The 24,199-nt window shown below is 39.5% G+C and overlaps 1 protein-coding gene across 1 annotated transcript; it reads right to left on the bottom strand.

Moving 5' to 3' along the window:
* Positions 1-5,544: 5,544 nt before the first annotated feature.
* fam210b (family with sequence similarity 210 member B) lies at positions 5,545-17,109 on the bottom strand. Its single transcript, XM_059330226.1, has 3 exons — positions 16,459-17,109; positions 8,888-9,075; positions 5,545-6,720 (listed from the first exon to the last, which is right to left on the bottom strand). The coding sequence occupies exons 1-3, from the start codon at positions 16,957-16,959 to the stop codon at positions 6,504-6,506; spliced, it is 906 nt and encodes a 301-aa protein (XP_059186209.1). The 5' UTR covers positions 16,960-17,109; the 3' UTR covers positions 5,545-6,503.
* Positions 17,110-24,199: the final 7,090 nt, after the last annotated feature.

Genomic DNA, 24,199 nt, shown 5'->3' with positions numbered 1-24,199 from the left:
GCATCTTCTCTAATAGTCATCGAGCAAGTCATTATAAACATATGTGGTGCAGCAGCCAGTTCAGACCTTTGCCCTCATATCTGTGAGCAGAAACCTATTGTCCCTGAGGGAATAATTGAAGATCGAAGATAATCACATTTTCTAAACAATGTGGGTGTTAATATTTTTACTTCTGGTCATCATTTCTCTCTGTTCTAAGATTTTATTCACAAATGTCATTGCTGAGATCTTCAAACATTGTAATACAGTATTGCTTTTGGGTGCACTTTTATTTGCAAAGCTACTTTCTACACAGTTTGTGTATAAAAAACAAAGCAAAAATGGACTCTACAGCTGCAACGATTATTAAAACTAATGGATAAATCAACCCACAGAAAAATGATCTATTACTATTTTGATTATTAATTGTTTAAATAAACAATTGTCTGTCTTAATGCGAACTGTGTGTGCCCTGCCTCTCGCCCAATGTCAGCTGGAATCGGCCTAACTTGTCACCCACGTTCAGATAAGCAGTAAAGGATAATAAATGAATGAATGAATTGTTAAAATAATAATACCAAAAAAATAAATGTCATAAAATGCTGTTTACAGCTTTTTAAATGTGGATATTTCCTGCTTTTCTCTGTTTTGAATCACAGGATAAATTTGGGTTTTTGAATGACAAAACAAGACCTGAAGATATCACCTTGGACTATGAAAAACTGGGACAGACATTTTTACTTATTTATGACATTTTATAGATGAAATGATTAATTGAGGAAAGTAATCTGCAGTTTAATTGATAATTAAATTAATCGTAAGCTGCAGCCCTCATGGACACTTTTGTTGTCACATTCAAATAAGTGGATTAGAGAATTAACTTAATTTGCTTATTTGTTTTAAACTTTCCCTGTTCCTTGGAACTGTAAAGCAGTGCCAGATTTGTAGTATAGTAACAAAAACAACATACTGTAAACCAATCCTATTGTATTAAAGACTGTGTGTTGATTGATTTAGGAGGGAATGAGGGGGATGGTAAAGCTTTACACCTTCCACCAGCAATACAACACAAATCATGCTTATTAGATGCATCCTCATTGTTAACAAGAGATTTTAGTGGAACGGTTGGAGAAAATTATTTCCTGGCTCATCTTCCCCTTTGCTTAATCTCAGTGTCATGCCCTGTGTACTGTCAGCAGGAGACGGAATAAGATCAAACCCGCTGCAGAACATCTATTAAAGCTCGACCTGGATGAGAATAATTTATAGGTAAACAAATCAGATATGATACCTTGCACCTGAACTGCCAATTGTTGTGATTTTATCACATTATAATTACATTCTACTGATTTTTGGATGGAAACGTAACCATGTGAAAGCACCAGATGTAGGAGAGCTGGTTGTGATTCATTCTGCATTCAGTCTGGCATCTTAAGCTTAATTTGTTTTATGTTTGCTGTGAGTTAGTCTTCACTAGAAATCCTTTTTTTAGGAAACAAATCCCATTAGCTCTTATACCAAATCTACAGCCAATCTGTGTATATTTAAAAAGCGTTATTGTGATTCCAGTGAAGACAAGATGGACGACACGAGAGAGAGCATTAATTGGACAGAGAAAGGACGGAGGTGTCGCTGTACTCTGCCTTTAGTATTCTGAAGTATTGCATTAACAAAGGGAGAACTGAGTGACCCAGCTGCCTGCCAGACAAGCGACAGGCATTGAGCTGAGTTACAGTAACAGACAGTCAAAAACATAATCCACAACTGTCAAAAACACTTTGACAACTTATGCCTGCTGCCTCCTCTACCTTCTTTTCTCTGTCACAGGCTAGATAAACTCTCTGCCTCTCCTTCTCCAACCTCGCCTCCCTCTCTGCTCGATTATAATTGCTCACATTTAACAGCTGAGATTCTGAGTCCTGAGGAGCAATGAGAATGAGGAGGAGGCGGCACGCATTAAAAAAAAAATGCAAGCATCTCCGGTGGAAATTGACTGGCACCGGTGTTTAAAATAATAAGATGCAGCTGTTGATAGTAGCGACTGTCTCCAGGTTTACTTCCCCGTGGCCCCTGTGGCAGCAGAGGAGCCGTGATGAAGGCAGACAGCTGACAGGTGCTCCAGGATGATGCTGCCATCAGGTGCATCTGCTAAACTTAACTCGGAGACAGGAGAGGAGAGATAGTGAGAGGGAGGAAAAAAGCAGAGCGAAAAAGAAAAAGATGCTCGAACGAGAGAGCGAGTTGGGGAGAATGTAGAGGAGTGGCCAAAAAATATGAGGAAAAGAGGGTTAAAGCAAAAAAAAAAAAAAAAAAAAAAAGACGGATTCAACAGAGAGAAGGAGAATAAGTATGTGTTTGCGTATGCGGTGTGGATGATTGCGCGAACTTTGAAACTTTATGCCAGCCCTTCCTGTAAAGAAATTCACAGGATGTCTTTGAACCTGCGAAGTTGACGGAATAGGTGCCTCTCCGTCTAGACGCTGACACTCTGAAGGGCTAACAAGTTTACCGAGCAGGTCAGGAGATGGGGAGACGGTGGAGGAAAGGTAATAAGGGAGAGATAATGAGCAGGTACAGAAAATGATGGAGAGGAAATAGAAGAAAATAATAAGGAATTGAGAAATTAGATAAAAGAAGGTGCAAAGAAGAGGAAAAAAAGGCAGCTTGTCAGGCAGTGTGTGTATAAGGTCGGTGTGTGAAAAAACGGATGTGTGCTGTTGCCATATGTTTATATAGCATTGCATGCATCAGCACTTTGCAACTACTATCATGCCTCCCAACTCTTGTCAGAAATGCAGCCTGGCTCTGAATATACAGCCATAATGGATTCACTGTGTGCGCCGCTCTGACAGAGGTGACGCTGACGGTGTATCTGACTTTAATAAAAGGTGCGGCGGGCACAAGTCAGGAGCTGAGGCGGGGAGTTGAACCCCCTTGAACCCCCCCCCTCATGCTGGGGGAGGGAGTAGGGGGGCCTTCATCAAACTCGAGGCCAGCTAGATGAAGTGTTCACTCGTATCACGACTCCGTTCTGGGCCGGGCGAAAGGTGACGGGGAGTGTAACCAAGGAGCTGATCTTCCCTGTCTTCTTTTTCTCATGTGTGTCTCTCACTTCCTCTCTCCTCACACACACATACACACTAATACGCAAATGCACAGCAGTGTGGAGGGAGAGGAGCCTGACAGAGCCCAGTGCATCGCAGGTAGCCCGACAGAGTGGCTGGGAGCGCTGTCACCAATTTGTTCCTAGCCATGGGGGACATGCAGGGGATGGAGAGGCGATGGCAGCTCCCTGTCCTCATCATGGCTAATGAGGCCCAGGCTTCTCCTTCTTCCTGTGTGTGGAGATATCTGTGTGTTTGTGTGTGTGCAAGACTGGTTTGTACCACTTCGTGTCACAGGGCTGCCAAAGCTCCTATTCCTGAAAAACCGGGGTTGATATCTGGCACAGACCACCATGCACTCTCTTAGTTCTCAATACAACTCTCCTGGCTGAATTATTTACAGGGCCAAGACACACAGACACACACACACACACACACACACACACACACACACACACACGGAAAGAGAGAGGAGATCAGGTCTTGTTCAAGGCAGCTACCATTCAATACAGTAGGGCTCTTCAGGGACACCACACCAGCCGAGGTTTGCTTGCTGTGCTGGCTGACCCTTCAAATCATCAAGGAAAGAGAGACGGGGGACATCGAGGTAGAGAGAGGAGAGAAATTGCATCATGCCTGCTGCTGTGATAAAGTGCAGCCAGAAATAATGAATTCTTATAAGGACTAAGAGTGGTCAGTGTATGACATAACCACTTAGGAGCATATGGTGCACCATCATGGCGGTCCTCCATTTAAAACTTTAATAATGTCAGTTTGTTTCAGTGTTTCAAGTTGAAGTATCATCCAGTTACATGTGTCTGCGACAAAGAGAAGCTGCAAATTCTTTTATGTTTTGAGTTATCTCACAGTATTTGTAGTCTGACTTTATCGACGCTTTGTAGACAGCGATCTGTCACGCTGAACAACGCTGAAAAAGTTTGGTGAGCATTTTACTGTATCAATTCTGAGGGGACGCATGAGGAGTGATGCTCCTTCACATGATGTAATGCTGGTATCCATCTTGAAGACATTAAGAGCACAAAGGCATTTAATCTTATGAGAGATGAGAGCTGTATGGTGCAGTTTTAACAGAGGAGTGGCAAAGGACAGCACTGTATTTGTAGTTCAGGAGCTCCCCACTGTGGTAGAAAAGGAGAAGTGCAACAAAGGCTGGCACCTCTTCATGTATTAGGTTAAAATGTAATGCAATAACATTATATTTACATTTGGTAGCCTGAAAAAAAAGTATTTTCTTAACTGTTTTCCATATCTTTTGGAACTTCTTGCATTAGAATAGTTCAAAGCATCTTTGATATTCTTAATGTGTTTCCTCCAAAATAAAAAAGGGTAATTCTGAAAAATAAAATCTTCATTAAAAATATTTGATCAATTATACTACAACAACAAATCTGAAAACAACACAAACCAGTTTGCTTTGATTTAACACTTTGTGATGATGTGATGGACTTGTTGCAAACAAGTCTTTATTTACCTTCCAGCATACACAGAGAAACTGTGTCCCAAATAGGGTTAGTCATTTTACTTAACTTTTGAATGGGTGGGGTCCAGGGGGGTGAGTCATTTTTAACTCAACATTCATGTTTTTTTATTTTGAATATTTCCCAAATTCCCCAGCTTAACTTCCCATGGAAAGTTCCTGGAAATTTACCAACATTTTTCCACCCCTTTGCAACATTAGACCCAAATCATGTACTTTTTCTTTTTACTTTTAGTATCTACTGTAGTTGCTCTGAAAAAGTATGTTCTGTTGCATGATGTATGCATACAATTAGAACATCCTACTTCATCACAACATTATGTCGACTGTGCAGAGCAGCGTGGGGCTGCAAAATGTAACCGGATGCAGTAGGACATCCTGGTTCATACTATGTATTGGGACATACTAAATCTTTTTCTGGCATACAAAATAGAATGGTGGTATGAGTATTGTAGCACACCTGTTGTATTTAGAGTTGTTTCTCGCCAATATTCACTCTTATTTTAGCCTGTTTTGATCTCCACCAACTCCTAATGGAAATATCTGGCTCTTAAATTGGTAAATGCTCCACAGTGTTCACTAGAGTGTTAGCTCGCCACTAACCGTGCCTATCTGCAGTTTGATGCTGGACAGGCAGCGTACAGTGGGCTTTTAGAGCTGTTTGTCGAAAACAGCTGCCTGCTGCAGCTGGAAGCCCTGTTGGCTATAGTGAAGGTGAATTAAAGCTGTCAAATAATTGACTCATTGTGTGATTGCGATATTTAGTGCTGTGTGATGTGAAAATTTAATGTCACAACCATGTGACCAATGAGCTTGACATAGATATTGCAACAATATTTGGTTGACTATTAGTGCTTCCACAAAATATTTACAGAATAGGATTTTTGATAAATAATCATCAGTTATGTGGATATAATGGCAAAGTAGGTAAAGGTAAATGATAGAACAGCTACAACAGTCTGGTAAGTTAAGAAACCTTCATCTTTTTACTGTAATGCATTCATTAAAACCAGGGAAAGACAACACTTATGGCATATCACGATATCCAAAATCTTACATGATATCTACAGAATATTGCTCAGCCATAGTAGTATTTTGTAACAAAAGCACAAAGAATATATAAAAGAGATCTTCCCTTTTAATAGTTAAATACAATCCATTCAATCAGAAGAAACCCAGACAACCCAACATTCTTCACCCAAAGCTTGCAATGAACCACGGTCAGCTTCACTCACAGATTAATGTACTCGACATTGCTGCTTGGGCAGTGGCATTTGCAGAATTAAAGAACAAGAGTAAGAGAAAAGGGGAGGAGAGGAACAGCTAAGGGATATATGGGAAGGAAAATGGATGCCAGGAGAGGAGTTAAGAAAAATAGCAGGGAAGCAAAACAACAGCAGAAAGAGAGAGAGAGAGAGAGAGAGAGTGTGTGTGTGTGTGTGTGTGTGTGTGTGTGTGTGTGTCTGGGCTTAGTGAGGAGAGAGGTAGGAGACAGAGAGAACCTGAATTATTCTGCTGATTCACATTACACCAGAACATGGCCTAGTCAGCTAACAGGGAACAGTGGAGGAGAGATCAGCTTTTTTTCCACTCGTCCCCACAGGGAACCTTCACAGCATTAAGAGACAAACCAGCCCACTGAAAGAGCTTAAAATCCCTGATCATACCTCTGATTGTAAATAAATATTTGTGTTTTTTTTTTGGAATGCACACACACTAAGACATGACTCCAATACGCTTGTTTGTTACACTTCAGACTTACGGTAACTGCAACTGGAGCTAATGAAGGATATGTTTCACCTGAATTCACAACTGAGAAAACGAGACATTTTCTAGATGTAGTCAAATGAGTAAGGATATATACAGGCGTTTTAATTATGGCCTTTAACAGTCAGGATGTTTGTTGCTTCAGCAGAGGGTCATCAGGGTGCAGGTGTGGGTGGTTTAAAGAGACCAGTCTTTCTGAAGTAGCGCACGATGAGAGGCACGGACACCAGAGTGGTGCTGATGCGAACCGGAGCGAAGAGCTTGTGGATGGCGTAGGCCAAGACGAACGTGCTCGTCCCTGCTGCCATTTTGGACCGAACGATCTCCTCGCTGAAGCCCACTTTGCACAGCACGGCCGCCATATCGATCCCACTGACGGATGACACAGAAAAGTGGTTAGAAGCTCATTGGATTCACATGTAAGATGATCATTAAAATGTTCTTACATTTTTCTTGGTACTAAAGGATTGGTTACATATTCATAATCATGACTTTCACATAATGCAGGAGAAGAAAAATAGATAAAAAATGTAACTGTAACTGTAATGTAATATGTCAAATGTTAAAATACTCGAGATTAAATAAAGTTAAATGAACAAAAGCAAAAAAGTTTTTTAAAATTAAAAATTTAACTTAATTTGAATTGAAATGAAAAAGAATTAAAAAAAACATTTAAAAATAAATTCGCAAAAATACAAAATATTGGGAATATAAACATAATCAAATAATAATAATAACAATAATAATAATATATAATAGATTTGCAATAATAATAATAATAGACTACATTTGGACATTCTGCAATATCAGCCATGTAAACCCTTGTAAAATACAATCAACAACTCTATGGGCCATTATCTTTATTACTACAGCCCACAATGCCAAAACAAACATTTACACAAAACCTCCAAACGAAAAATAGACATTTAAAGTTGCAGATGCTTCAGATCACCCCCATCAAAACAAAATCCTAAAAGCCTCACACTGCAATTACAACAAGCTTGTGCTCCTCGCTAGTTGCATCCTGAAGGATTTTCAGAGATTAAATATCAGTAAACAAGCAGACTCTATTCTTTCTGTTTGGGTCTGCTGAGAAGTGCAAGTCACCTTCACCTCCACCAGAGGGAGCTCTGATAATAAAGAATGCTGTATAATAGTTTTACAATGTAAAATGATGACATTAGCATAAGAAGCACTGCTATCCGAGTGTGTGTGAAATCACACATATCAAAGAGGGTTTAAAAAGCTGTGACATTTTCATCTGAGCTCTTTGGGGAAGTAAATATGTAAAATAATGTGCTAAAACGAAGCCCGGAGCTGCTTCAATCAATACAGCACCTCTCTCACTCACACACTCATTCACACACTCACTCACACACATACACACACACACACACACACACACACACACACATTAACAGCTCTTTTGCGCTCTGCAGACTTCAGTCAGCTAAATACAAAGATCCGTCTGCAGCCTGACAACTGTTTACCCAGCACACAGCCCTGCATTAGCAGGCCGCATGCCTGAGCTCTGTGGCCTCATGGTGATAATTCTCTATGGATGTTACAGTGAGTTTTCGGTTCAAGGCTCATTATCAGCTATATGAGCAAATGTGTAAGCTGTCGGATAAGCCCTGCCAAGTCTCTCTGGTATTCAAGTCGCTGGTATGTGGCCACACAGACAGACAAAGGCCTGTCTGGACCGATACTCGTACCAGAGCTAAGGTGGCGCTGTGCTGCTATTTCACTGTCTGCTAACAACAGAAGATTACAAAGTGCATGAGATGGTTGAATGAGGTGTCAAATATTTTAAATTCTGCATGCAAAGAATGCTTGCAAGACGAGACAATTAACTCATGTTTTATTCAACATGATTTGGGCGTTTTGTTTCTGAGGCAGTCAGTAGGTTTATTTCAACAACAGCCGGCACAGCATAATGTGTCCGACTGAGTGGACATTCTCAAGAGCTTGTACTTTGCTTTCTCTCATGTCCCATTTTCTGCCAATGTGTGCTGGATATTTTGCATTTCTCTGTGTAAAAGCAGCCCATGGGTCAGTAATTTCCTGTGCACGTCTCTACAGGAAATGCTCTCACATTGCTAGATAATATCAAAGTACTGTCTGAGTTTTGTAATGTGCCAAGTGTGTTGTAGTTTAGCATTTTACTTGTTTTGTAGTGTCCTTTCCAGTTTAGCTTGCTTTTACTTCAGTCAGTCGTTTATCAGTTTCCTAAAATACTTGGGAGAGTTTAATAATATGTTGCCTTCAAAATATGTTCTCTCTTTGATCCTTGGGGAAATAGTTGTAAATGTATTAAATCGTTCTGTCAAATAGTAGCTGCAGCACAAATATTGTAACTTTACAGCAAATAATGTATAGCTAGATATTCAATGAGAGTTATAAAACATGTAAGATTCATCTTCTCTCATCTTTGTTTGGAAAGAAATGGCAATAAAGATTAAAAACGCTGAATCTATGCTGCTCACAGAACCTGCTATATGTGTCCCACCTGTAGAAAAAGCAATAATGTTTTTGTCACCTGGATACGAGGAGGTAGAACATTCCCAGGGACATGAGGGAGATCCCGATGTGAAAGCAAACTCCCACCGCTCCATACTCCTTGAAGACTTTCTTTAGCTGCTGGGTCTTGTTTGGTTTCGCTCCCTCTGGCTCTGTCTCCACTGTAGATGACGAGGCAGTAGAGGCCTCCTTTACATTCAGCTCACTCTGGACAAAAAAAAAAAAGAGCAGAATTTGAAGGAGTGATCAGGACAAAATAAAACAGAAGGATGAATTGAGAATCACTCCCTGGTGCTACAGGGAGCAGAGGCACAGAGCCTGTCTGCAAGAAGACAGACTATACATCTCGGAGAGGAGATATGAATGGTAAAGAGGGAGTGGATTAAAATTGTTAGATAGTTTCCACTTGGCATACAAAATCCTGAAACTTTTTATGTTGGTATTCCAAGAGCTCCCTCAAACCACAAGCTGACAAGCTTGAATATGGAGGATCACTTCTGGTCCAACTGTCACAGTTTTTGACCATTTTTTGTATTTATGCCACCGATGTATTTAAGAACTGAATATGGTGCTACTGCTCAACTTTCCAGCTACTTTTTCTTGTGGTATTGGAGCTAAAAAACCCCGTGGCCCAAAAAGGACTTTCCCCATACACCACCATTATTAATAACATCAGACGACATCTGTAAAACTGTTGACACGACACATTGAGAGGTGAATTATGACTCTTTCTATTAAAAATGTATATCCATGAAGGTTTTAAATTTGTAAAAAACTTTCCACAAGGCAAGTAAAACCATTTTAAAAATCTGTGACGTCATCACAAAAATCCATGAGCCAAGTGTTAAAAAACACCACTGTGCATATTCAGTGGGCTGCAAAACGTGGAAGTAAACCTGCAAACTAGAAACTTTTTTGTCAGGAAATTAACACTAGAGAGAATAGTCACTATCCTCACACATCTATCAGGGTTTCCCTCAAGCCCAGAGACCTACCAGGACTAAGCATTTTGGGATTTTAAAAAAATGTATTTTTAGGATGTTTACAGCTACAGTGTTGCAGGTTAGTTGGAAACAAAATGGTTGGAAAGCTAATCAGTGAGATCTGCTGGTTAAAATGTGAAAGCTGTCTAGAAAACAGCAGGTCTGTGATCAGTTTTCTTTAACCTCATGCTTCCAACTATCACAAGCTACCTACACAAACTGTCAGTAACTGATACTCTGCTATTCTGTCTGTGCTTGTGTTATCACAAAAAACTACAGGGCCCAACCTTAATGCCGTTGACAGTTTGACCCAGCACCGTCAAAAGATACTCTCCACTTAACCTAACAACTTTTCTGCAGGAAACCACACACCCATGATTTGAACACACAAGGCAGAAAAGGGTCAAACATCCAACCGTTAATTTCCTTTAATATCCACTTGATGTTAATAATTAGTTTGTTACATGTTGGTGTGAGTGGTGACACACAAGCCTGACATTAATTTGTTACTCTTAATCTTGACAAAAGACCTAATTAGGTATTAGATTCAACAACAATGTAGATTTTCTAATAACCCTTTGACCTTAAAAGTGTTTGGGTTACAACAAACTTAATAAACAAAGTTAAAAAAAATAAAATAAAAGTGTTTGGGTTACCACTGTTTGCCTTTGCATGCTCTGAGTGCCTAAACAATACCCCGTTACACAATTAATCACAACAAAAAACTGCAGCAGCATTAAGTCCAGTATTTCCTTTTCCTGGTGCTCTGCAGAACTGCCAAACAAAAAAGTATGTTGAGACATGTTCTTTAAACTAAACTACAACAAACTTCCTTTTTTCTAAAGATTGGATAGAGAAATGCATGCATCATCAAAATATAATCGAAAAACTGTGCTGTGAGTTTGTGCGTGATCTAGTTCAAAGTTGAGGTCATACAAGTAGGTCAAACAAAACCTGGACTTTTATGAGCTTCCTCTATTCATCATGCAGCTCAGTCAGCTGATTTAACATAGACTGCTGCTGTGTGCTCAAGGTAATTCACATTACTTAGCCTTTCACACACTTACACAGTCACTCTCTCTTTCTCACACACACAAAGAGCCTCTCATAAGTACACAAACACACACATTACTGTGTGATTTGACCTCCAGACACCCCACTCTCCAAGATGAACCAGCTCCAGACACAATCCAGCCGTCTGACATGTAGCAGGGAGCAGGCGGGTCACTCCAGTGTGTGCTGGCAGTGAAGCAGATTAGTGAACTACAACAGTAAGAGAGCAGACTGCAACAGAGCATTAACGCTGTAGATGTGACTCACGGAGCAGCTAGGAAAGCAGGAATTTTAAGAAAGAAAGCCTGCAGTATGTGGATAGAGCACCGTGTAAATAAACATTATTGTCCCACTGACTGAAGCCTCGGGCTGCAGTTTACAACTGTAGTCACGCTTAATGGAGCAGAACCTGTACAGGAGCTTTAATAGTGTACAAAGTGCCTTAAAAAGAACAAATTTAGGACTAGCAATGATTTCATTGACAAGATTTCATAGTAACATGACGAAAAATGTGAGTATACTGAATGTATCTCAGTACTGAGTTCACTTTGTGGTTATTTAGTCTAAAACTGTCATATGTGAAAACCTTTTTATATCACTGCCTCTAACCCTAATTATCATTTAGATTTTATATATATAATACTGATTTCTCATGCCGTTATTAGTCATCGGTCGGAGGTGGGACCAGACAACCAGACAACATTATTTTGCAAGTCACAAGGAAATTCAAGCCTTTGCACTCAAGCCCTAAAGTTTGAGTTTTGAGTCCTTCATAATTTGCACTTTAATGCAGGTACATTTTGACAGAGTAATAATATATTACATTTACAATAATCAGAATTGCTGATTAAAATCAACAAGGTTTGTGGTTTGTTAACTAGTGGGACTGAACTTAGTCATTATAAAGTAGTGCTGACATTGCACTTCAAGAGTCCTAGATGTCAAAGTCTAAGTGGAGTTACAGCTCTCTGATTCAAGCCTACACCTCTGGAAAATACTGTGTGAAACTGAACTCCCAGGCTGTCCTGGCCCTGTTTTGACAGCCTTCAGATGTAAAACCTCTTCAAACTGTGATTTTGATATGTTTTTCTGACTGAAGCAACCTTTTTGGGGTTACATTGGAATGAATAGTATTGCTTTTGGATGTGACAGATTGTCTACCGGTGGAGAAGCAGCTGATAGATTAAATGGCTGGAGCAGTTGTGTCTTGAGGGCACAGATGTTTGGCCTTTTGGGGTACTATGGTATTTTACTACTTAATGGTTTTATAACTGTCATTTTAGTATCATTACTTCTGTTGTTTCTGTGAGCACCTCATGGTATAAAAGTCAAGAGGATGTGTATGTTCAGCAGAGAACGACCATGCTGTGGCCTTCTCGCCAAGCTGCATGAAGTAAAGGTTTCTGATTCAGCACACTGAGATTTGCTAGTTTCCTGAAGAACTACAGGCCCTGACATTAACCCCTTTCATAGTGCCATTTCATGCTGGGACATTTACGGCTCTGTAAGGTCTCGCCTCCTCTATGAACACGCTAGAAGTGGGATGCCAGGATAAAATGAGTCCACCAATTGTCTGTCATGAATCACAGTTCAGCTGCACAACAGCTGCGGCCGCTGTCCCTAACTTGGCTTAGCCCGTCGCTAATTGTAAACAAAGTCGCATGACAACTGTACACGTGGTATCTGCTGCTGATCAGAAACAAGCCGTTGCTAACTGTGCACAGAGTGTCCGCTGCTTGTAGTAAACAAATGGAGGTCGCTAAGTGAACACATGCTGCTGCAGCACATACATACTGTACTGCTACAGTGCTAACTGTGTAGCCTATTAGTATTGCTCTACTGCTGCTCTGTCGCACCACACGTCTTCTCCCACCTCGTCCCACGACGCCAGACTGCTCTATGAAAGGGCAGAATATCAGGCCTTCACAGGATCACTATGAATGCCCTAAGGGGAAATGCCGGCACAGATCTTTCTGGCAATATAGCGGGACATTTGCAGGACGGCACTATGAAAGGGGCTATTCTCTCTCCAAAAAAAAATGCTAGGGCTTTCTTTTAGGATTTAAAAAAATATATTATTAGATATAGGGACACTATGTAACCAAGGGACATTTGTATAATTAGGGTCATAATGAATCATGGCTCATTAAAACACAAGATAGTGAAAGTTTAAGAAAATAAACAAAGATGCAGATTCTTGAACATTTCAAACCAACAGAGAGCAGTCTAACTGTAGCACTGTGTTTTTAATTAAAAGTATGACTTCAGTCATGAAATATTTGACCAAAGTTTAACCAAACAAGACCAAGAATGTGACCAAGCATCCACAGCCAAAACCTTCTCAGTTTGCTCTCAGTGCTCTAAACACAGATCTGTTGGTGCTCAAGGTCACCCATCAGCCCATCCTGCTGCTGTGATATGCAATTACAACAAAATGTTTTATGGAGCCCTTTTAGGTTAATCAGAGGTTTCAATTATGATTAAGCACACTGGGGGAATAATAATTTCATCTTCATTGCCGGCTATTTTTTTTCTCTTTGATGAGAAGGGCTGTTAAACTAAAATTGAAACAGTAAAAAGAGCGGCTGACGGGAGGGCATCGTGTCCAGTGCTTCCATTTGAAGCCACGTTATTTAAATATATCTTCTGCAGAGAGGAAACACGATCCTTTACTGAGAAAACAGGAAGTAGCTCAGCCCTGTGTGGAATGAATCTATTATTAGGATAAATATTGACATTATACCTACAGAGCTGAAACAACTCAGTAAGTACAAAGAATACCACAGGGACAGGGAAAATGTGTTTGTATTAGCATAGTTTGACTGCTACCTAACCCAGCTGAAATAAAGCAATTGAAAGAATACAGAAATAACTGTGAAGATAATATCCATGAAATGAGTAAGTATGTCTTTAAAAATCAGACATTTAAAGCCTGTACTGAAATGTGCAAAGTTTCATAACTAAATATGTATAAATGCAAATTTATTGTAAAATTGTTCTCTATTCAGTTCCATTGATTTTTAGTTAGGGAACCTGATGTTAAACTTCTTCCTGTTTGCCAAAGTGCTGCAGGGCCTCAAACTGCTCTCTGAACATGTACAGTAACTCCATTGACCTTTAGTATACTGCATACTTTTTTTTTTTAGAACTGGTAAACGACAGATGTAGCCGGCTGCACGTCACCATGCGCTACAGTTGGCCGAACATACAGTAACTTTCATTCACGTCTTTTTTCCCCTCGCTGCATTGACATTCTGCCTGTTTCAGACTGTCTTCGTTTTGTAGGCCTGAGTCAGACGATTTATCAAGCGTGCAGAAACAATAAAGAAAGAGAAGGGACCAGGAGAAAAACAAGCTGATCTTTTCTCTTCGCAGCCATTTGTCTTGCTAAATTTTGTCCCAAGCCCTCCTGGATGAAGCCAGTCTTGGTGACGTGTTCACTGGCCTGCCAACAATAGACAATGGAAAGGCCAGAGTGGGCGAGGGAGCAGGCCTTTGCCTTTCAGTGGCGAGTCAGGCCGAGCTAAAAGTAAAGGCAGGCAGCAGGGTGGGAGGGTCATGTGAGCGAACGGCCAAAGGGAGTTGTGCCAGAGAGGGTGTATAGGAGGGGAACAGTGGTACTGCTGTGTCTGATAACAGCTTTTCAGAGGCAGGAAAACACATGCGAAGTCACAGTGGCATACAAACACAGACAAAGACGCACACACAAACATACACAGACAGGGTGGGAGAGAAACGGTGAAGTGGTGAATCCCTCCTGTCATGCAGGAGCTAAACAGAACACAAAAAGTGTTTGGACTTTTAAAAAAAAGTCTAACTGAACAAAAAGGTCACCTATTGCAGCATCCTGCAGCAAAACTGTCCAATTTATTGTCTCAATATGGGAACTCTATTAAAGTTCTATATAACCTTTACTGGTTTGAGAGGGAGCTGTGCTGTAATTTATTTACAATGAACTAAAAAAAACGAGGGAGAGAAGTCATGTTATCAGGCCTCTGCAGCCTGCTCCTCCTCTCTGCTTGAGGCTACATTAGCTTGTTTAACACACCAGAATCACGGGCCAAGCTGTCAGTGGTTGAGTTGCATTGTGGGTCGGTGCCAGGTTTACACAAGGAAAAAGAATGTGTGGGATGGAAAAAAAAAGATATTTCTGGTGTATCAATTTTTAACCGTCCACTATGAGTCCGTAATGTTGAGAATGCACGGCTAAATTAGTGAAAAGCAGACTGCAAGAGAGAGCATAAAGCTGGCCCAAATATTTAGATTACAACTTAATTTATGACCTTCTCTTAGATCCCTTTTGAGCCTTTTCTGCTCTTGTTTTTAGTGTTTTATGGTTTGCTTTTATTTATTGTTTTTTAAATGTTGTTTTAAAAAGCAATGAATCTATTTATTTTAGTGTTTATTTCCTGTTTTTATTTATTTTATTGTCTCTTGTTCTGTTTGTTTATGTACAGCACTTTGTTGCGGCTGTGGTTGTTTTAAAGTGCTTTACAAATAAAGTTGAGTTGAGTTGTTTTGAATTCTATATTTAATCAAATAAACTCTTAAATTGTCCCCAAGCTTGAAAAAAATATACATTTTATTTCTTTGATCACAAAGCTAAATCCTAGCTCAAACATGTCTTTGGCATTTCTCTACAGCAAGTTTCTTGTCAGCCAACAAGCCGATATTGTCAATTGTACTGTACGTCGGTGTAGTCCTAAAGAAAATGTTCACTATTAACAAAAAAGAGCTGCTTCTTTTCTAGGGTTTGACCAAATATTAGTTTTGAGCAAATGCTCAAATGCTAATGGGGAACATTGCAAACATTAGAGCTTCTAAACATCAAGTGTTAGCATGCTGGTGTTAGCACTTAGCTCAGAGAAACACTGTAAATGAGTGTAGAGGCTTAGTCTTGTGTATTTATGTAACATAATTATAAAATTAATAGCATGACTCAAACTAGCCTGCACAGTAATGAAGAGTATACAGTTTAGTAGGTTTTTTAAGAACTCTTGTAGTTCAAGACACATTGTAATAGCTCTTCTACATACTTGTCATTACTCAGCACTATATGACCACATGCCAACGTGCTCACGTCACTTACTCCTTCAAATGAAATGGGTTGCACAACGTAAGTGAGTTAATATGACTCTCTAGAAAACGAGCCTGGATCAGTTCCCTGTCCAGATTGAGGAGTCATCTGTGAATAAGTGAGTCAGCATGTGCCCTCTCTATTCTGTAAATAACACATCAGATTCAAGTTGTGAAGACACATCAATTATGCATGGACTACTGTGGATTTCCTGCGAATGCAGACAGCCCACACAGCTGTGAACGTCATGCAGTGTTGTATAACAAGCCTGCCTGCCTACAGGACGGCTGGCAGGCAGGCAGCCGTGCAGCTTTTTGCATATTTCATGGTTTTGTTTTGAATCCGGGCACCGCTGGGAGACATGAGGTGCTTTCCCCCACCAGTTGAACACGATGTGCACACAGACTGGGACCTGTTGGCTCGTATTAACTGGTCACTGGGGTTAGACAAACACTTGAGCTGAATAGTTTAAATTACCTCTTTGTTGTTCGCTGTCTGCTCCTCGCCGGCGTCGCTCTTCTTCGTGGAAAATGATCTGGTCTGCATGGTCCCCGTAGAGCTGAGTGGACTGGAGAGACCTGTAAACAAACCATTACCCACAGACTCTCTGCTGCTGCTGTGGCGTCTTTTAGCAAACACGAGAGGCTGTGAGATAATATCTGTATAACTGCCTTTACTGTGCACGCGTTTGGAGACAGCTATAGTAGCCGCTCGGTCAAAGTGTCCCCAGTCCAAAGCGCACGATAAGTCCCGGTTGTGGCCGGGCTGCAGGTCCGGTTGCTGTTTCCCCAGGTGCACAAGAGTTGCATCGACGGATAAACACAAACACCGGAGTCGTTGAAACGTGTAGTCTTTACGTAATGTCAGAGTGACGTCCCTCGGTGTGTTTGCTTTGACATGCACTAGAAACGAGCCCGCCGACTTGAAAGCCTGATCCCGAGCCGCTGCAGACAGCCTCCCCGTGCGGCACAAAAACATTGTTGACGACCACCGCCGAAACGTGCTCAGTGTCTCCGAAATAAATCAAATGAAGCCAGTGAGGCGGTGAGAACAACTAATTATGGCCGTAAGTAGCTGTATACATACTGCCCTGTGCCCTCCTGCCTCCCTCGGTCCTCTGGGTGACCGATTATCACCGACAGCCAATGAGAGCTGACGCGCAATCGCAGATAGTAGAGCTTCCCGCGGAGGGAGGGGGTATTTAAAGGTGTAACCGTATTAATTCTGACAATTGGGTTATATCATAAACGCTCTCTGGAGTATGTCGTCACCCTGTTAAAATGATCGCCTAACTCAGATTTTCAAGTTTTGCAGGAAACACAAACAACTTCACCAAAAGTGTAACATATGACATTTATTCATCATTTTACTCGAAAAGGATGTAACAAAGGATGGCTATTGGCATAGTAATAGCACTGTGTCTAAACTATGTAACTTAAGAGAAATAAGTGACTTAGGCAATTTTTTGAACATGCCTTTGTGACTTAAGCAAGATATGGTAACACTTTATTTTGAAGGTGTCTACATAAGAGTCACACAAGCCTGTCAGAAACATGACATAACAAGTATCAGGAGCATTAATGTTACTTCAAAGTGTCATTAATGTTCATAACACATCCCATGTCATGTTTATGACACGCTCATGTCACTCTTATGTAGACACCTTCAAAATAAAGTGTTACCATATCTTGCTTAAGTCACAAAGGTATGTTCAAAAAATTGCCTAAGTCACATTTTATTTTGACTTAGGCATAATAAATCTGCTTAAGTCACACACTTGACATAGGCCATTATCTTAAAGGGGTAAAATCAACTGAGGATCTTGGCGATTTTACCATAGGTGGCCGGCGTCAGGAGGAGATGATTTAGGCAAAAAAAACAATTTGACAAAATATGACTTAGGCGACTGAGTCTCATGTGTGTGTCTTTAAACCAAGGCAGCTCTGATTCAATAATATTCTAATAATTATAATTCTTAGCAGGTGCAGGCTGTTAATTAACTAAAATATGTAAATTTGATCTCCATGTCAGGCAGAGAAGGAACAGTGACAATACACAGCTTCTTCACTGTACTCGACTTAGCTTTAAGCACATTTTCATCTTTATTCCTAGGGCAGAATATAAATAGGATCTCTGTTGAGAAAATTAACACTACAGTGTGAAAACACTAATACAAAAAAAAGGATTTACTGTATAACAACAACAGCTTTTCTCTTTATGCAAGACGGTTACATAATTGGATGGATTTAAGCTACGGCATTACTGTAGGAGTAAAGTTAAGAGTTGATTTGATTTCAGATCCACAGTGGAAGCTATTACTTTATTCATTAACTTATTTTATCCAATTAGATTTTATTAAAACATGCAGCAGTCAGCACCCTGTTTAATAGCTTTCCATGTCTAACCACACAACAAGAAGTTAGATTATAATTACTTTATAACATGAAAAAATTGCTGTTTTTACCTTTTAATTACAAAAGTATAAAGATATTTTACTTAGATAGAACACACAATAAAAACAGCAACAACAACAACATCCTTCAAGTTCACAAACCTTCAAAAAAAAATCACAAGTTAATATCCGTATCTGTCATAATTTCATTTGAAAGAAGTGCAAACATAAATGTGTGCCAAATGTACAGAAAGTAAGTAAAAGTACTCAGACTACAGAATAAGCTTTCAGTGTTATATTTTATTATGTGCCGATTACTGAGGTATCACTGCAGCATGCTAATGTTCAACTGTTGTGAACTGTTGAGTAGTTGAATCTATAAAAATGCATCATCATTTCTAAGATCATCCTCTGTTTTGAATGTCTTGATCTTCAAAGTAACTCGAGCTATCAAATGAATTTAGTGGAGTAAAACTGTTATAGTTCCCTTTTTAAAATATGGTAAGCAGAAGTATAAAGTATAAAGTATTAGTAGTGCAGTGTTGTACCGCAAAATTGTACAGCACTTTCATAGCGTACCTTTCTCTTTGTGTTTCTCATGTAAATTTGTATGTCTGTGCAAAAACCAGACAGAAGTGCTAACAAAAGCCCAACCTTAAAAGGAAGTTGTGGGAAAACACAAGATCAAAATCTAACTCTCAGTGGGAAAAAAAAGTCCAGCATAATTCCATAAATTTATCAGTGTTTCACATCTGTGGTCGTGGTTGCATGTGACCTGCTTTCAGATGTGAGAGAGCGATAATTTACTGTGACATTTACAGCCTTTACTTAAACACACATTAGTTACAAATGCATTGACACAGAGAAAGTAACAGGCAGAGAGAAAGCATTGAGAGTGAGTAGGAGGTGAGATAAAGAGAAGGGTGGGATGTTTGGCAGGAAGCCACGAAAAACCGGCCCACAGTTGGTAAAGAAACACACAGAGCCTCTGACCTTTACTCAGTAAAGCCACAAGATCAACATGTGAGCTGCTTTAGAATCGCTATTTATTTTTAAACACCTCTTGATATTTGTGTCCGGGGAAAATATTTTATCCGTTACTGAATGAAACCTGAATTTGCCACTAGGGCGTTTATCACTGAGTGTAAATGTTAAAAAGAGACATTAACATATAGTACAGGCCAAAAGTTTGGACACACACCTTCTCATTCAATGTGTTTTCTTTATTTTCATGACTATTTACATTGTAGATTCTCACTGAAGGCATCAAAACTATGAATGAACACATATGGAATTATGTACTTCACAAAAAAGTGTGAAATAACTGAAAACATGTCTTGTATTTTAGATTCCTCAAAGTAACCACCCTTTGCTTACTAGAATATAAGACATGTTTTCAGTTATTTCACACTTTTTTGTTAAGTACATAATTCCACATGTGTTCATTCATAGTTTTGATGAATCTACAATGTAAATAGTCATGAAAATAAAGGACATGCATTGAATGAGACGGTGTGTCCAAACTTTTGGCCTGTACTGTATGAGACAGTCAGTCAGATGTAGTGCTACAAGGAAGGGGAAGACATTCACCCAAGTTCCTTATATGTGATGACAGCTGTCAGAGATGATGAAATCTAAATGATGACAGTAATATTCCCCTGAATTATTTAGTAAGGGTTCAGATGAGACTTGCCTGAGTTCATCTCCCATATTCTGTTGGCGTGGTTCTTGGACTATATATTTTTTTTAGGTCAGAAGATTGAGGTCAAACTGGGCTAAATTAGGTTGAAAAGTGTTTTATTTTCAGATGTCAAGGTTCTATAGCAACACCATTGTTTAAATGGCGATTAAGTCAGTTTATTTATTGTCTACTGTCGTTACAAACAGAAATGAATACTGAAATACTGTTAAAACAATGATTACTGGTTCCCAATCAAGATAACTGAAGCCAAGGCATCATTTGCCTGCCCTTCCCCCAACTCAAAATCATTTAGATTCTGTGTTTTATTATTACAATAAATAGCTATAAATTATTCCCATCGGTGTTTAAGTGCACATGGTGAATATTATTTGTGACACTAGATAGGTGGACATTTGCCATTGATGGAAGGAAGTGTTGCAGCTCACACAGAAGTGACACACACACACACACACACACACACACACATACACACACAGAAAACCAGTTAATATGGTTTATTGAAACAAGTTTAACTCTACGTGGCCCAAAACATTTTGTTCTTTAGTTAACATTTTTTAGTTAACAGTTGTTTAGAGGCTTAAATACTGTAGGTGTGTAAATTAGGTTGTGTAATTCACCCAAATTCCTTAACAGTGACAGCAGCTGCAGACGGTACAGTCAGAGATGATTAAGTGGAAAAAAGTGACAGCAATATTCCAAAGAAATATTTTTTGTCAGAGTTAATGGGTGTGTAATGAATCTTTCTGTTGGATTTCTTTAGAAACTTATCTAATTCTTTTGTGTGTGTACAGTGCCTTTGTTAGAAATGTGTATTATATGACCATTATTCTCCACAAACTGCAGATATCTGCATTTAAATGCCAAATCTGTGGCAAAAAAAGTGCTCTGTTTCCTGTTTGTAGTCTGTTTAGTATTGACCAATCACAGTTTTTAACGGGTTTTGGTTGCTTGGTTGCGAGTCTTTTACCTTCACTTGAGGTGGTTTTTGTCTTTTTCAAAAAATAGTTAAGGCAGGAGATGGAAAGTTGCTTTTCCAATTAAGTTCTGATGTAGCGAGCATTTTACCCACATGACTCATCAGCTGTTTCTGTTTTGCCAGTCAAGACGAGCTGACATAATTTATACAATTATAAGTTGCTCAATCAAATCCAACTCCTGTAGACTTCTCTCCATTTTTTCTCGTGGGAGGCCAAATTGTCCGATAAGCAACGTATTATCCTACATCACACTGCCATCTTCTGACCAAAGTACGTTCATGCAGCTTTGTTTATTCACTCTAAACCAGTTGATGGAAACATCCTTATTTTGCATTTTCTTTAAAGCGACATTTCAAAATTTTGCTTTCAAATTAGCTCCGACTTTAATGGAAACACGGCTAATGTGGTCGTAGGCGTCATCTCTTATCTCAGAGGCTAAATCATCATCAGATCAATACCTAATGGATTTCCAGGGTTGTTTGAGCACAACTAAAGTACTGAACAAATTAGAAATTTGACCTGATGATGGCGCCAGCTCATCCTCATCTTGAGGTAACATAAATCTCTCTGCAGAATATCATGGCCATCCATCTAATAGTTGTTGTCAAGTCAGTCCAGCACAACAGAAATATGTCACTGTTCTCTCTGGAGCCACGCCACCAGTGTAACTTTAAATAATTATTATTGTGATAATGATTTCGGCTATATCACTCAGCATTACTGTCAGAAGCTGTGAACTGACACAGTGCCTCATGTCGGAGAGTGAGTAAATGACTTCGATCTGAGTATAAATCCCTCAGTCGATAGGCTTTTATCAGAGGCAGACAGACAAACATCGACTCACTCTACTTCAACATCTTAAATTCAGGTCAAATAGGACACTGAATCCCTGTTAAGTCCTACGGATCCTGGGAACCAGGCAAAAGTTCTGACCCACTGAGCCATCCCTCCATCCATCCATCTGTTCCTTTTATGCAGCTCTTCTATCCGTCTTCTAAAAAGCTGGCAGGAGTGTCAATAGTTGTGGCCTCCTCCCAGCGCAGGCCCACTTTCAGGCCATCCACCCTTCATTTGCATGCGCTCTTAATTTCAATCAATGCAAATGTCCCTCCTTTTCACCCGTCCCTCCATCGTGGATTGTCTCAACAACTCCTGGCTCCGGTTAATTTTCCTACTTTATCCTCCACACTCCTCTGACTGCTCCTCTGAGCCATCCATCATCATCCCTCCATTTATGTGTCCAGCAGAGTGGTCAGTATGCGTCTGTATGCTCTCTCTGGCACTGATCCACCTCGCCCTTCAGTGAAGAGGACTGAAGGACTGGGACCGGAGCCAGCTGGCCCGGACTCAGTGTAGCTCAAGCACAATAGCAAAAGCCAGGCCACGCAGAGGAGGTTAATGCAGCCTGGATCATGTGCTTTCAGCACCATTGTCCTCGTCTCTGTCTATATGCCTTAGACATACTGAGGGAGCTGTAGATTAGCATTGCTTCTAACATTTCCACAGGGACTTTAACCTGATGTAGATGTTTGACAAATTAGTTGATGTTTGTATATCCCTGAGCCTACACGTTCTATAATAGCCTAATATAATGTAAATACTGATAAGCATCACCATTAAAAGCACAGTGATGAAGCAACTATGTTATGCATACTGTGCATGCATGTATGTCTGGGTGTGTTTATGTGTTTGTCTAAACTGGGTATTTTGAATTGTACATATTTTTCTTTTTATATTTATATTTTTATAGACTCTTAAATGTTGCACTTACTGGAGAGCACTTTGAATTTCGTTGTACATGTGACAATGACAAATAAAGACCTGTTCTATTCTATTCTAAGTTAGTCAATGGCTCTTTTTTTCACCTCAACGGTCACTAAGGAGAGTCTGAATGTTGAGGAAAATGTAGGGAAAAAGGTTTAAAAATTACCCCACAATTTGGCTCACAGTGAACTTTTAGAAAGCATAAAATATACTTTCATTTTTTTCTAAACTGTCTTCTTTCATTGTCTCTTTAACCCAACTGTCTGAAAAATGACTGCTGGGTACAGCCTGTACAAATATTGACCCTGCTGACCCCACAGCCAGGGAATGAGAGGAAGTTCAGAAAGGGAAAGAGAGAGAGAGAACACAGGACATCTTTGAAGGAAGCAGTTGATGCTGGGCCAAGACCCTGACAGCTGTGTGGTGAAGGACGGTCCAGCCTCTGCCTGTTTCAGAACGGAGACGAGCTGTAGAAGTAGGGCAGAAAAGCAGAAATGTCAGGGTGAGATGAGTTGTTAGTAACCTTCATACAGCATGCAAACGTGAGCTGCACATAGTATATTCATCTGACGTCAGCAAAATACAGTGTCTGAATACAGTTTTCAAATAAATAATTGTGCTTATAATAAAAGATGAGCACCAGCAAAAGACTTAGTTTGTAGTTGATACATAGAGACAGAAAAACATTCATGCTCACATTCACAACTACAGGCAAGTTTCAAAATGTAATTTTAAAAAAACTGATAGAATAGTATGTTGTCCAAATTTAACAAAAAAAGTTATGGTGAAGTGTGACATCCAAATAAAAATAAAAAAGTAATAGTAAAGTATGTTGTCTAAATTTCACAAAAAAGTCATAATATAATATGATGTCCAAATTTCATTAAAAAAAAGTTATAGTATAATATGTCATCCAAAAAGTAAAAAAAAGTCATAGTATGGTATGTTTTCCAGATATCACGAAAATAAGTCATAGTATAGTCATTCAGACTTCACCAAAAAAGTCAAAATATAGTATGATGTCCAAATGTCATTAAAAAAAGTCATAATATAGTATGTCGTCCAAAAAGAAGAAAAAAGTCGGTGTAGCATGACGTCCAAATTTCATGAAAAAAAGTCATAGTACATTATGTCATCCAAAAAGTTAAAAACAATATAGTAAAGTGTGTCATCCAAATTTCACGAAAAAAAGTCATAGTCTAGTATTATTTCATGAAAATAAGTAATACGATAGCTAAATTTCATTAAAAAAAAAGTTATAGTATGGTGTCCAAATTTCATGAGAACAAGTTATAATATAGTATGTCATCCAAAAGTAAAAAAAAAAAAAAAGTCATAGTAAAGTATGGCATCCAAATTTAACCAAGAAAGTTATAGTATAGT

Source organism: Centropristis striata, chromosome 3 (genome assembly GCF_030273125.1).
Source record: "Centropristis striata isolate RG_2023a ecotype Rhode Island chromosome 3, C.striata_1.0, whole genome shotgun sequence".
In the NCBI taxonomy this organism is placed as follows: domain Eukaryota; kingdom Metazoa; phylum Chordata; class Actinopteri; order Perciformes; family Serranidae; genus Centropristis; species Centropristis striata.
This window is presented reverse-complemented; position numbering and strand designations above follow the sequence as displayed.

Bases quoted from the DNA above. Each gene is read 5' to 3' on its own strand.
- fam210b (XM_059330226.1), bottom strand. From the start codon at position 16,959: ATGTTTTTGTGCCGCACGGGGAGGCTGTCTGCAGCGGCTCGGGATCAG. The intron at 9,076-16,458 runs GTAATTTAAACT...TTTTTTGTCCAG, and splicing joins AGACAGCGAACAACAAAGAG to AGTGAGCTGAATGTAAAGGA. The intron at 6,721-8,887 runs GTGACAAAAACA...GTCATCCGTCAG, and splicing joins TTCTACCTCCTCGTATCCAG to TGGGATCGATATGGCGGCCG.